The sequence below is a fragment of the Rhinatrema bivittatum genome, chromosome 4 (genome assembly GCF_901001135.1).
Source record: "Rhinatrema bivittatum chromosome 4, aRhiBiv1.1, whole genome shotgun sequence".
In the NCBI taxonomy this organism is placed as follows: Eukaryota; Metazoa; Chordata; class Amphibia; order Gymnophiona; family Rhinatrematidae; genus Rhinatrema; species Rhinatrema bivittatum.
The window spans coordinates 146896222-146909202 of NC_042618.1; the positions used below are offsets into that span (position 1 = coordinate 146896222).

Below are 12981 nucleotides of genomic sequence, written 5' to 3' on the forward strand. Positions count from 1 at the left end.
ATTCCCCAAGGTTCAGCACTTTCGGACACACTACTCAACATACCGTATTTTTCGATCCATAAGATGCACCTGACCATAAGATGCACCTAGGGTTCAGAGGGGGAACATTTTTTTTAAAAAGGTGTGTTAACTGGCTCCGTTCCTGGGCATCTGTGTGTCTTATGGAGTGTCCGTTTCCAGCATTAGGTGTGCATACAATTTTTTTCGTCACTGTTTCATTTTCGGGTCTGGGGAGGGCCATTTCCATCCAATCCCCAGATCGGAAAACTTATCGTGCTATTTTGTGGGGGAAAAAAAACAAAACCCAAAAAACCCACCCCCAACTCTTCAAATGTAATTAGCTACAACCCCCCCCCCCCCAGACTTGCCAAAAGTCCCTGGTGGTCCAGCGGGGATTCCGGGAGCGATTTCCTGCTCTTGGGCTGTCAGCTGCCAGTAATCAAAATGGCGCCGTGTCCTTTGCCCTTATCATGTGACAGGGGCTACAGATGCCATTGGTCGGCCCTGTCACATAGTAAGAGCAATGGTCGGCCGGCGCCATCTTAAAAAATGGCGTGGGCCATCCATTGCTCTTACCATGTGACAGGGGCCAACCAATGGCATCTGTAGCCCCTGTCACATGGTAAAGGCAAAGGGCCACCAGCGCCATTTTGATTACTGCAGCAGAATGCCTGAGAGGGGGAGATCGCTCCCAGGACCACCGCTGGACCACCAGGGACCTTTGGCAAGGCTTGGGGGGAGGGGTGTCAAGAGGGCAGGGGGTTGTAGTTAAATTTTTTAAATATTCACTCCATAAGACGCACAGACATTTCCCCCACACTTTTGGGGGGAAAAAAGTGCGTCTTATGGAGCAAAAATATGGTATATCTGCTGCCTAGAAACATATTACTAGCAAATCTAGGACTCAACTTCTTCCTATAAGCAGACATACAATTCTATAACCCATTCGACAAAACATGTGAAAAAAAACTGTGTTGTCTATCAATATACATGAAGGTCATACAACAAAAACTTGCTCAACTGAAACTAACTTTAAACCCAAAAAAACAAATAGTTTGGATAAGGAAAGACAACTCACTAATCAAACTACCAACACTAGACCTAGGAATTACTAATATTAGTCCCTCAGATCAAGTATGGGACAAGAGCTTCACTATTATTTATTTATTTATTTAAGGTTTTTCTATACCAGCATTCATGAAAGCGTTCACATCATGCCGGTTTACATGAAACAGGGGTGTGAAGAACAAACCAAGAACATAACTAAACGTGATGAAGAGATGCAGTTACAATTAACAGGGGCTGTAAACTGGGAGGAGGAAAAATAGAGAGAGAAAGAGGAGGTTAATTATATACAATAGTACAGTATATATACATAATCCGAAATATATAGTTGCTGAGTGGAGTCTTTAATGGTTGGCGTGTTAAGTGGAGTTCGGGAAGGCTTGCCTAAACAGCCATGTCTTAAGTCTTTTCCTAAAAGTTAGGAGGCATGGCTCATTTCTGAGATCTGGTGGGATAGTGTTCCATAATTGTGGGCCTGCTGTGGAGAAGGCTCGGTGTCTTAAGGTACTGTGGTTAGTGGTTTTGGTAGGTGGAACAATGAGGCATCCTTTGTAAGCTTCTCTGGTCGGTCTTGTGGATATGTGTGGACGTAAAGGAATTTGTAGGTCAATTGTAGTGTGATGGTGAATGATTTTGTATATTAAGGTGATAGATTTGTAAATTACTCTGAAATGAATTGGTAACCAGTGGAGGTCTTTTAGGACTGGGGAGATATGGTCTCTCTTCCTGGTGTTAGTTAGTAGTCTGGCTGCTGCATTTTGGACCATTTGGAGCGGTTTGGTGTAGGAGGAGGGGAGGCCAAGTAACGTAGAGTTACAATAGTCTAATTTGGAGAATATGAGAGCTTGGAGGATGGTTCTGAAGTCTTTGGTGTGGAAGAGGGGTCTTATCCTTTTTAAAACATGCAGCTTATAGAAGCAGTCTTTGGTTGTTTTGTTTATGTGGGCTTTGAAGTTTAGTTTATTGTCAATTAGAACACCTAGATCTCTTACTTGAGTAGTTTGTAGGTTGGTTGGAAGACAAGTTGAAGGATTGTTGTTCTCCGGAGAAATGAGTAATAGTTCTGTTTTATTGGAGTTAAGTACCAGATTTAGGCTGTTGAGGAGGTTTTTGATTTCTTGATGACAGGACTCCCAGAAATCAAGTGTTTTTTGAGTAAGATTCTTTGATGGGGATCAGTATTTGTATGTCGTCTGCATAAAGAAAGTGATTTAAGTTGAGGTTGGTGAGGAGTTGACAAAGAGGCATGAGGTAAATATTAAAGAGTGTAGGGGATAAAGAGGAGCCTTGAGGGACTCCAATGGTCGAGTCGAAACGTGATGATTCTTTATTTTGGATTTTAACTTTATAACCTCTGTTAGTGAGAAACGATTTGAACCAGGAGAGCGCCAATCCAGAAATTCCTATTGTAGATAATTGGTTTAAGAGAATAGAATGATTGACGGTATCAAAGGCTGCTGAAAGATCTAGAAGGACCAATATGAAGGATTGTCCTTTGTCTATGCCAAGAGTAAGGAGGTCTGTGAGGGAGGTGAGGAGGGATTCTGTGCCTAGGTTCTTGCGGAATCCATATTGCGAGGCGTATAGCAGTTTGTTATCTTCAATGTAGACTGATAATTGGGAATTCACCAGCCTTTCCATAATCTTGGCAATGAAAGGAAGATTGGCTATAGGTCGGTAATTGTTAGGGTCATTTGGTTCCAAGTTTGGTTTTTTTAAGAGTGGTTTGAGAGAGGCCTGTTTGAGGTCTTCAGGGAAGGCACCTTGAGAGAGTGAACAGTTGATGATGTCTGCCAGTGTTTTGGATATAGTGTCTGGGATTGAAAGAAGAAGTTTGGTAGGGATATGGTCCGCTGGGTGCGAAGAAGGTTTCATTCTTCTAAGGATAGTTTGGATTTCGGCAGCTGTGGTAGGTTCAAAGAATTCGAGGTGATTGTTTTTGATGGGAGGCAGTAGAGATGATGGAAGGGGGGCGATTTTGGAAGGAAGTTGAGTCAGAAGATTCGTGATTTTATTTTGAAAAAATAGTGCAAGTTCTTCAGCTTTAGATTGAGCTTGATTACTAGGGCACTCTGGAGAGGGTATTTGGGTGAGGGTGGATACATAGTTGAATAGGGCTTTGGCGTCGAAGACCAAGTTGTGGATTTTAGAAGCATAAAAGTCTCTCTTTGATTTGTATGTGGAGGCCTTGTACTGATGAAGCGTGAATTTGTAAGTTGAGAGTGTGTTGGCGTTTGGGGTTTTTCTCCAGTTGGATTCCTTTTGTCTTAAATTTTGTTTGAGCCTTCTATGAAAAAGCATATAAGCAAATTAATCAAACAGGGTACTACAAGCTAAGAATATTACATGAACTGAAACCCTTGATAACAACAAGATTTCCATACTGTTTTATAAACACATATTTTCAAACTCTCTTCTACTAGGCCCACCATCGAGTCTATTAAAACCACTACAGCGAATCGAGAGACAAAATGGCCGCCGACGAGTGAGCAGCGGAAAGCGGAGCTCCGTGGCGATTTCGCTTTTCTTTTCTCCAAAAAGATTTCCTATTACATTTTCCTTAAAAATTCGGTTGTGGTATCATGCCACATACGAAGCGTAAGGCGAAAATTAAAGAAGTTACCTCTACTCCGATCCAAACCTTACATCAGCCACGGATAGAGGAGCTTTTCGCTGGCCTGTTGCAACAAACGCCGGAAGGAGGGGCCGTTGGAGGAGACGACGGAGAGCAGCCGTTGAGCCTTCTGGCCACAGAAATATCTTTGAGCCCCGGCGCGCCAAAAACCCCCGAGGCACCGCTTAAGGAATTAGAGACCGACGCTAACATCTATGCACTGCTGGAGAATAGAACAACTCTCCAGGTAGGAGAAGCCCAGAGAGGAAGGGAAGGTTTTCCAAATTCCTCGGTGAGTTTAGAGGAGTCTAACTCCGGGGCCCTACGGGTTGTTAAACCCCAGCGAATCAGCGAAGGTATCTCTTTTTTCTTGAAGCCTGAAATGAGGAAAGAGAATGAAATGCGGGTTGTTTGCGACTCTTCACACTCCATAACCCCTAATGTGACTTTGGAACATATATTAAATGCTATTTCCACTATGGAAAAGTCTATTGCTTCCCTGACCGTTACAGTCAGGGAAAGTATTGATCTGAGTCATGGATTGGAAAAAAGACTGGAGAAAACTGAATCCATAACATCTGTATTGGAAAAGAAAACAACTGAAATAGAAAAGATTCAGATGAATCTGATTAAATCTGAGTCTATACAAATGACTAAAATGGAAAATCTGGAAAATCTCGTAAAAAGGAACAATATAAGAATCTTAAATTTTCCTAAGATGAGATTATTATCACACCGTGAACTGCTTAGATGTTATTTTACAAATGTTTTAAAATTTGCTGAGCAGGATATTCCTAAAATAAAGAGAATATATTATATACCCCAGCCAAATGAAGTAAAATCATGTTTAGATCACAGGGAGAATATGGAGGATTCTTATGATCTAACCAACATCCTAGAAAAATCCTTTGAATTGGAAGTGAAGGAGAGAGCTACTCTATTTGTTCAACTTGACTCATCTGTGGAAAGAGATGTGATCTTGAAGTTGTTTTTTCGAAATCAGAATCAAAAATTCTATGGCTTCACTGTGAAAGTTTTCCCTGACCTCACTAAAATAACTCAGTTAAGAAGAAAACGATTCCTGGAAATGCGGGGAGAAGTTGTATCTAGAGGGGGGAAATTTCTCTTACGATTCCCATGTCAATGTTTAATCATATATAAAGATTCTAGGTATAAGTTTAAAGAGCCGGAACAATTACGTATATATCTCGATTCTCATTCCAGTCAGCCTGAGGGGAATTAGGCATATAGAATTGTGCACAGGTTAACTCAGAAGCCTATGTTAATGTTTAAGACTATCCTCAAATTACTGCTTATTTCAAATTGTCTCTCCCCTATTTCTTATAATTTCTTGGGCTAAATGGAAGGGATGTATTCTTTATTACAATATATTTGTTTCTTAATAATAATTGCCTTTTCCCTTCTATTGTGAAATGCTGATACTTATCTGTAAAATTTGTGAAAATTCAATAAATAGATAATTAAAAAAAAAAAAAAAAAAAAAAAAAAAAAAAAAACCACTACAGCTACTTCAAAATGCCTCTGCAAGATTCTTACTAGGAACAAGGAAATTTTAACACATCATTCCCCTTGCTGATTGAGCTGCACTGGCTTCCCATACAATCCAGAATTCACTATAAAGTTTTAGCTCTAATATTCAGTGTCATCAACAACATTAGCCCAAGTTTATTAGGAGTGACAAGTCAAAACTACACACTTCAGAGAGACCTAAGATCACAAAAGAAAAGGTCTGCTTATAGTACCTTCAACTAGGAAAACACACCTAACACAAATAAGAGACTGAATGTTTTCCATAGCAGGACCCAAGTTGTAGAACTCCCTTCTATAGTCAATAGATAAAAAGAATTTCAAACATAACTCTTCAGAAAAGCATACGATTTAACATAAAAGACCAATAATCTGATAACATCTACATCAGTATCAGAGATATTAACGGAGCGAACAATAAGCAATGAATGATGTGATGTAAATTGATGTTAACAGTGTAAGCAATAAGTAATGAATGATGTGATGTACATTGAAGGTAATGGAACGAGCAATAATGAATGTGATGTAGACTGTTAGTATGAAAATGCACTAATATGAACTAGAACAGAAAATGTACAAATAAGAACTAGAATATACAGTAGCTAGTGTAATTTCCTAAAACACTTATGATTATTTTTATTTATTTTATTTATTTAGTATTTTCTATACCGGCATTCACGGAGTTCGTATCATGTCGGTTTACATAAAACAAGGGGTGAGAAATACATTATAACGTAAATAACTAATAACATAAGATTATGAATGAGAACATGTATATAATGCGGTGTCAAACTAGAAGGTGAATTCTAATACACAGTATGTAATCGTTGATCGTGAATATGGATGCGGATCTTGTAAACCGTTGTGATCTTCGTTTGGAACGATAGTATATAAAATGTCTAAATAAATATATTAAATAAACTGCCATAACCACATCCTCTAGCAATGAATTCCAGAGCTTAATTATGTATTAAGTAAAACAGAATTTTCTCCAATTTGTTTTAAATGAGCTACTTGTTAACTTCATGGAGTGCCCCCTAGTCCTTTTATTGTCAGACAGAGTAAATAACTGATTTACATTTACCAGTTCAAGTCCTTTCATGATTTTGTAGACCTCTATCATATCCCCTCCTCGGCTGTCTCTTCTCCAAGCTTAACAGCCCTAACCTCTTTAGCCTTTTCTCATAGGGGAGCCAGTCCATCCCTTTTATCATTTTGGTCACCCTTCTTTGTACTTTCTCCAGTGCAACTATAACATTTTTGAGATGCAGCGACCAAAACTGCACACAGTATTCAAGATGCAGTCTCACCACGGAGCAATTCAGAGGCACTACGACATCCACAGTTTTATTCGCCATTCCGTTCCTAATAATTCCTAACATTCTGTTTGCTTTTTAGCCTGCCACAGCACACTGAGCCGACGATTTCAATGTATTATCCACTATGACGACTAGATCTCTTTCCTGGGTCTTAATTCCTAATATGGCGCATATCGTGTAACTATAGCAAGGGTTATTTTTCCCCCTTATGCATCACCTTGCATACATTAAATTTCATTTGCCAAAAGCAGCTTTCACCATGTACTTTAAGTCAAGCTTACATATCACCAGCAAATGAAGTGGGAGACTGCCTCAGCCTTGTCTGTAAATCCTAAAGCTGCTTATGGTACTGGAATCATTGCAGAGTCCACTAGTTGTTGTAGGAACTGTAATAGCCCAAAGACATCAATCCTTGGGTCAGCCTCCTTCCAGACACTAAAGTTAAATCGCTTTTGCTAGCAAAGATCTTTGGGAGGAAAAGTATTTATTTATTGATTTAAAATATTTCTTACCCATGCTCTCCAAAATTTGGGGTGGGGACAAAATAATATAGATACATAATTTAAAACAAACATACACAATAACAAAGCAGATGAACACTACAGCAAGTGTTACATTCCTGATAAAACAGCTTCTGTGCCAAGCCTGTAAATCTGTTATTCTAAAGGCATCTTTAAAAAGAAATGTCTTAAGTGCCTTTTTGAATGCCTTGATTTCCCTGATATTTCAAACCTGAGCTGGCAAAGTGTTCAATAATATTGGGCCAGTGATTTAAGTATGTCGAGGCAAGTCCAGTAAGGAATCTGATGGAATTCCCATAAAATTTTCCTCTACTCCCGACCAAGGGAAAATGCTTAGCTCCAATGATGAAGATGGCAATGGGGGTGAAGACCTCCACTGTCTCAAAGGGAATCCCTTTGGGGCCGAAGCCTCTTTCTTTACCCTCTGACATATGTGACTGTCCTCAAATAAACTAATCCTGCCTCACTTGCTGTGGGCTTAGGCCTATGGCTGGCAACTCCTGTGGTTAGGCATGCACTGGTGTTGAGATGGTTGAGTGGTCTAAGGTGCCGACCTTAAGTGTTCCTTCATCTCTGTGCTTTGTATTCTGGTCTCCTGCTGGAGTTGTGGGTTTGAAACCCACTTCTGACATGTCCTTGGACTCTTGGTCTGACCCAGTATGGCATGTTCTTGGACCCTTGGTCTGACCCAGTATGGCATGTTCTTATGGGAATCCACTATGTGGGAATACTTCTTTCATTTTGGATAGGAGAGACTCCAAACTCTTCCTCCTGTCCTCTGGTGTTAAAAAGGCAAAGAAACTTTTCACCATCTCAATCAATTGGTCCCTGGGCAGATGTGCCCTTTAGGCCAGTTTGGAGGAGAGACATCCTTCTTCGGAGACTCATTTGGGTTCTCTCCTCACTCTACTGAGACACTGTCAAAATGCTAGGTTCCAACGACTAACATCAGCATTGGCTCAGAGATGCTCTGTACTGATGGAACTAGATTTTAGACCTTCTTCCATACCAGGGCCTCTCTCAAGATCTTCCGTACCAAATTATTGTCCATCCTACCACTCCATTCAGCGCATGCACAGCTTTTAGTCACACTGTCTTAAATTGACTCATTTTGAAGAGACAGGTGAAAAGGCATTTCTTTTACTGGCACTTTGGAATTCTTTGCCTGAGCAACTCAGAAATTCAGTATATGTAAAAACTTAAAAAGCTTTTAAAAATGTATTCATTCCAGTCTTCCTTCAACTTGTGAGAAAGAGACCTTGCATAGGTTCTTTATTTTTTAAACGAAATACCTGATACAGAACCTACCAATTTGAAATAGAAGGATCTAGACAGGCTTCCTGGTTGTCAGGCTTTTATTGTTTTTATGTTAAGTAGTCTGTTAAGAGTTTATCTTGTTTTAGATGTTATATGTTTTTTATGAATGTTTTTACTGTAAAGCACTTTGAAATATAACTAAAATGTAGGTCTCTGCACAAAATGCACTGACGACACTTTGGAATGGGTGCTTCACGCCTACCCTATAGACAGTACCATCGCAGGGGCTGGGGTCTAGGTGAAAAAGGCATGTCAGCACCATGGGCACTTTACACATTATGAAAGATGGCACTTACACTGACCTGGCTCTGCCCCTTCTTCAATGTCAAAAGTAGACCCACAGCAGAGGGGCCTTGCCTAGGCAGAAACCTCTGTTTCTCTGTCTCCAACATGGTTCCTCCAGAGATGGACACTACAAAGGCCCTTGCTTTACACATCTTCTGACATCAAATGCCTTTTTGCCTTGCTTGACCCCTGTTCAGAGATGGATTCGGTAACCAGCGCCACACAGGTTAGCTCTCCCAATTGAGCAGGGAATGGTGGGGATTTGGGGGGGGCAGAGGGGAAGAGGTGAGGAAACCCAGCCTTACTCCACGCACCAGAAGCCTGACATCAGCCCATTCCGAGAGGAGGAATGGCTCTGATGCTTACACTTAAAACACTCTTCTTAAATCTCATATTTTCCAAGCTCTAGACTGTTTAGTCCTGGGGGAATTCTTGAATTCTCGCTATTGCAGAGCGCAGAATTTACGCAGAATTCTCCTCCCGAGCAGAATTTCAGAGAAACACCCTGAGGGCAGCGAGCAAATGGAGTCCGTCCCACTCGCGGCGAAGATAAGGCCCAAGAATCAGTTGGCCAGCAGCAGAGCCCATCCTGCTGTGGCAAAGATCAGGCCCAAGGCAGCAGCTGGCCGCGAGCAGAGTCCATCCCGCTCGCGACAAAGATCAGATCCCAGGATCAGCTGGCCAAAAATCAGCAGGTCCAGCAGCAGAGAAGGCCCAGCATGAGAGGCAAGAAAGCTCATGAGCCTGTGTGAGGGAGACAGTGTGTGTAAGGGTGAGGTACACATTGGGATCCTGTGTGTGTATGAGAGAGAGCAAGAGAGAGTGAGAGAGCCTGTGTGAAGGTGTGTGTGTGACAGACAGAGGGAGCCTGTGTGTGTGTGTTTATGAGAGGGAAAGAAGGAAGCCTGTATGAAGGCCTGAATGAGAAAGGGGTAAAACTGTGGGAGTGGAAATAGAAGGATTTGAGTATGGAGGGGGAGGGGACAGTGGAGAGCAGAGAGGGGAGAGGAGTGGAGTTGGGCCTAAAAGGGCAGAGTGAAAGAGGTCTGGCCAGGAAAGTAGAGAGAGAAGTGAAAGGGACACTTTTACAGTGTATTTCTAGGGGAATTCTACTCAAAATATTTTAAATTCTGCATCTTTGAGTAATTTTTCTGTATTGTATTTTAATTTCTTAAAGACTAATGCGCTTAGGTTTCTTAGTCACCGGCACCATTAGCTCATCAGTATACTTAACAAGCAACTGAAGAAGTGCATCCAGCCAATACGTGTTGAAAAAATTTAAGCACACAAAAGTTAGGTCTATGCACTGCAAAACTAAGCACAGTGACACTGCGCTAGACCTGGGCACACAACCAATACATTTTAGAATGTGCGCTCAGGTAGCGCACCCAAAAGAAACTAGGCGCACAATTCAGATACACAGCCGGACGCACTGCTCACACCGAAGGTCCTGTAGAGGGCAGCCAAACATGCAGAAAAGCACGCAAAAACGCTGATGTGGCCTACCACGCGGTACACAGGAAAAGTCTAACAGTGGAGCCTAACCCACCCGGGCTGCTCAAGCCGCCAGGCTGCCCAGTTCCCTTAACCCCAACGGAAGTGGGAATGAACGGCTAAATGGTGCGCCGAGCACGGAGAACGGAGGAAGTCCTACACAACCTCTCTACTGTCTCTGACTTTCCTTTAAAAAAAATAAAAATAAAAATTTACCTGAGCTCAGCTCTTCCTGGGTGAGTACAGACTGTCTCTGGCTGCAGGGGGGGAGAGGGCATCTGTTGTCACTACCGCGCTCGGTTTCCTGCACCCGCTGCCATTAAAGTTGTTCAATCAGTTAGGTCTATGCAGACTGAAAAACCAGTTACTGGACCAAGGCACATATCTGAGGGACCACAGAAATCACCTCAGGAATTCTCAACTGGGGGAGAGACCATTTATAATCACCGCAGGAGAGCGGGGCTTTTTCTTTACTTTATAACATTCTCCTTCTAAAATCTGAAGCAATCCCAGTACGGAGATGGACGCCCACCAACTGCTGGAGATGGAGAATACTGGCAGGCTATCACTGATGGAGTATATCTACTATGACGTCAGTTTGCTCAGTCTCCATTTGCTGGCAGAGGTGCATGATCCACTGGTCCTGAGTCCATCTGTCTACATGCTAGGAAATTTTAAATTTTGTGTGCAGAATGTTTAATTTTTGCGCATAATTCCCCCAGGATTAACTGTTGCAGTTTGGGAGACATACAGCCACAGTTGTAGCAGTTCGCTATATTTTAATCTGGACCCAAGCACTTGTAGCATGCTTCATGGAACATCCTGCACCCTCAAATGCAGACCCGCTAATGGAAAGCTTCTTGGACTGACACTTTCCTTCAACAACTCAAGTTGCAAAAGGAGTTTTTACTTTTTTTTTTTGGCTAGCACTTAAAAATGCTGTTGAGGGGCTGCCAAGGCAGAGGGCAGCGATAATAACTGAAACAAGGCAATAAACATGAGAAAAACAATCTCAAGAACAGAGAAAGAGATAGAGAGTAATACATATATAAGGTAGCTCAAACAAATACCAAGGGATTCACAAGGCAGCACATGTATACAAGATTTTCCACATGTGCTCAATCACGGTTTCACTCAGTTATGAGATATGGGTTCATTTAGTGCCATTGGATGTAGTCACCCTAATCATGGCTAATTCAGCCCTGTTGGTTGGCTGAAGAAATGATTCAAAAGCACCTGCTATATCTCCAGGGCTTGATACACTAATTTCTAACAATATGCCTTGTGTTCCATCCATTGGAAACCAAAATTAATGGGATGAAGACCTATACTTGTGATATAAACAAAAAAACAAAAAAAAAAAAGACATTGCTGCAATTTTTTTTCCTTCCTGTACTATAGTGGGGAAGAAAACTCATTTAATGAAGAACCAGTACTAGCTACTTCTAAATGCATCTGTTTTAAAGTTTTTCTTTATTATAAAGTGACATATTCAGTATCAAGTGTTGTCCTCACCTGGCAGCTGCTTCCTCTCTCTCTCGGCGGTGCTGCTCTGCTTTTAGTTCTCTGAATTCCTGTTTTGCCTGTCGTAATATTTCAACATAGTCCTCAATGAAATCCCGTGTGGAGACTAGTGTCAGTAGCTTTCCACAAAGAGCGTGAAGAATCTTTAGCTTTTCTCCTAGCAAAGTTCATAGTATAGTTAGAAATGGCGGCAGAAGCTTTTGCCAGTTTCTGGCAGATTGGACTTTCTGTGTAAGGGTATTTTCCTAAGCTATAGTGAGACTATGAAACAGAAGAAAGCAGACAAAACCATACATCATTTGTACTTCCTCCAAAGCTGCAGTATTATATTTGTGTTAAACACGAACCCTGTAGGATCCAGAAGTGCAAGCAAGTTGTGGGACTCACACTTCTGTCTTTAATGAGGTCAAATATTAAAATTGCAGATCTATAACAGACTTTTTCATTTTATATCAGTATTTTCACTCAGACAGGGCAAGTATGAAACTCAGAAAACTAACTCCTTGTCCTACTTTTTCAGGCAATGGTTACCTGGTATTGCTTTTTCTAATCAATCAACTTTACTTAGGTGTTCTTGTCCTTACCAAATGATGTTCCTGTCTTTAGTCATTTGTTTCCATCTTCTATGAATATTCTATGCCATTAGTTCATCTTAACACTGCTATAGCTGGAAATACTAATTAGAAAACAGCTCTAGCTATCATGTTCTGTTAGACATACAGAGAAACAATGCTATAAAAAAAGTCCTAAAGCCTTTAACTTCTTCCACATTTGGTAAGTGAATGTAATCTGCTATTGACCCACTTATGAATCCCTCTCTAACAGGCCGATACAGTATAGTGCGCTCCAGCGGAGCGTACTGTTAACCCACGTTTGGACGCGCGTTTTTGACGCGCTAGCTTTACCCCTTATTCAGTAAGGGGTAATAGCGCATCGAAAGCGCACGTCCACCACCCCCCCCCCCCCCCCAAAACTAATAGCGCCCGCAACATGCAAATGCATGTTGATGGCGCTATTAGTTATTCCCGCGTGATTCAGTAAGTAAAATGTACAGCCAAGCCGCACATTTTACTTTCAGAAATAAGCACCTACCCAAAAGGTAGGCATCGGGAAAGTGTACAGAAAAGCAGTAAAAACTGCTTTTCTGTACACCCTCCGACTTAATATCATGGCGATATTAAGTCGGAGGTCCCAAAAGTTAAAAATAATTTTAAATAAAAAAAAATTTTAAATCGGCCCGCGGCTTGAAAACCAGACGCTCAATTTTGCCAGCGTCCGGTTTCCGAACCCGTGG

General features: G+C 41.4%; 1 protein-coding gene across 2 annotated transcripts in view; it reads right to left on the minus strand.

Annotated features, from left to right (window-relative positions):
- BAZ1A (bromodomain adjacent to zinc finger domain 1A) overlaps positions 1 to 12981 on the minus strand; it is a 514327-nt gene that overhangs the window by 301716 nt on the left and 199630 nt on the right. For both annotated transcript variants that reach the window (XM_029598945.1, XM_029598944.1), the window contains one exon: positions 11679 to 11844. In XM_029598945.1, coding sequence (XP_029454805.1) covers positions 11679 to 11844 — 166 coding nt within the window. The remainder of the gene's footprint in view (positions 1 to 11678; positions 11845 to 12981) is intronic.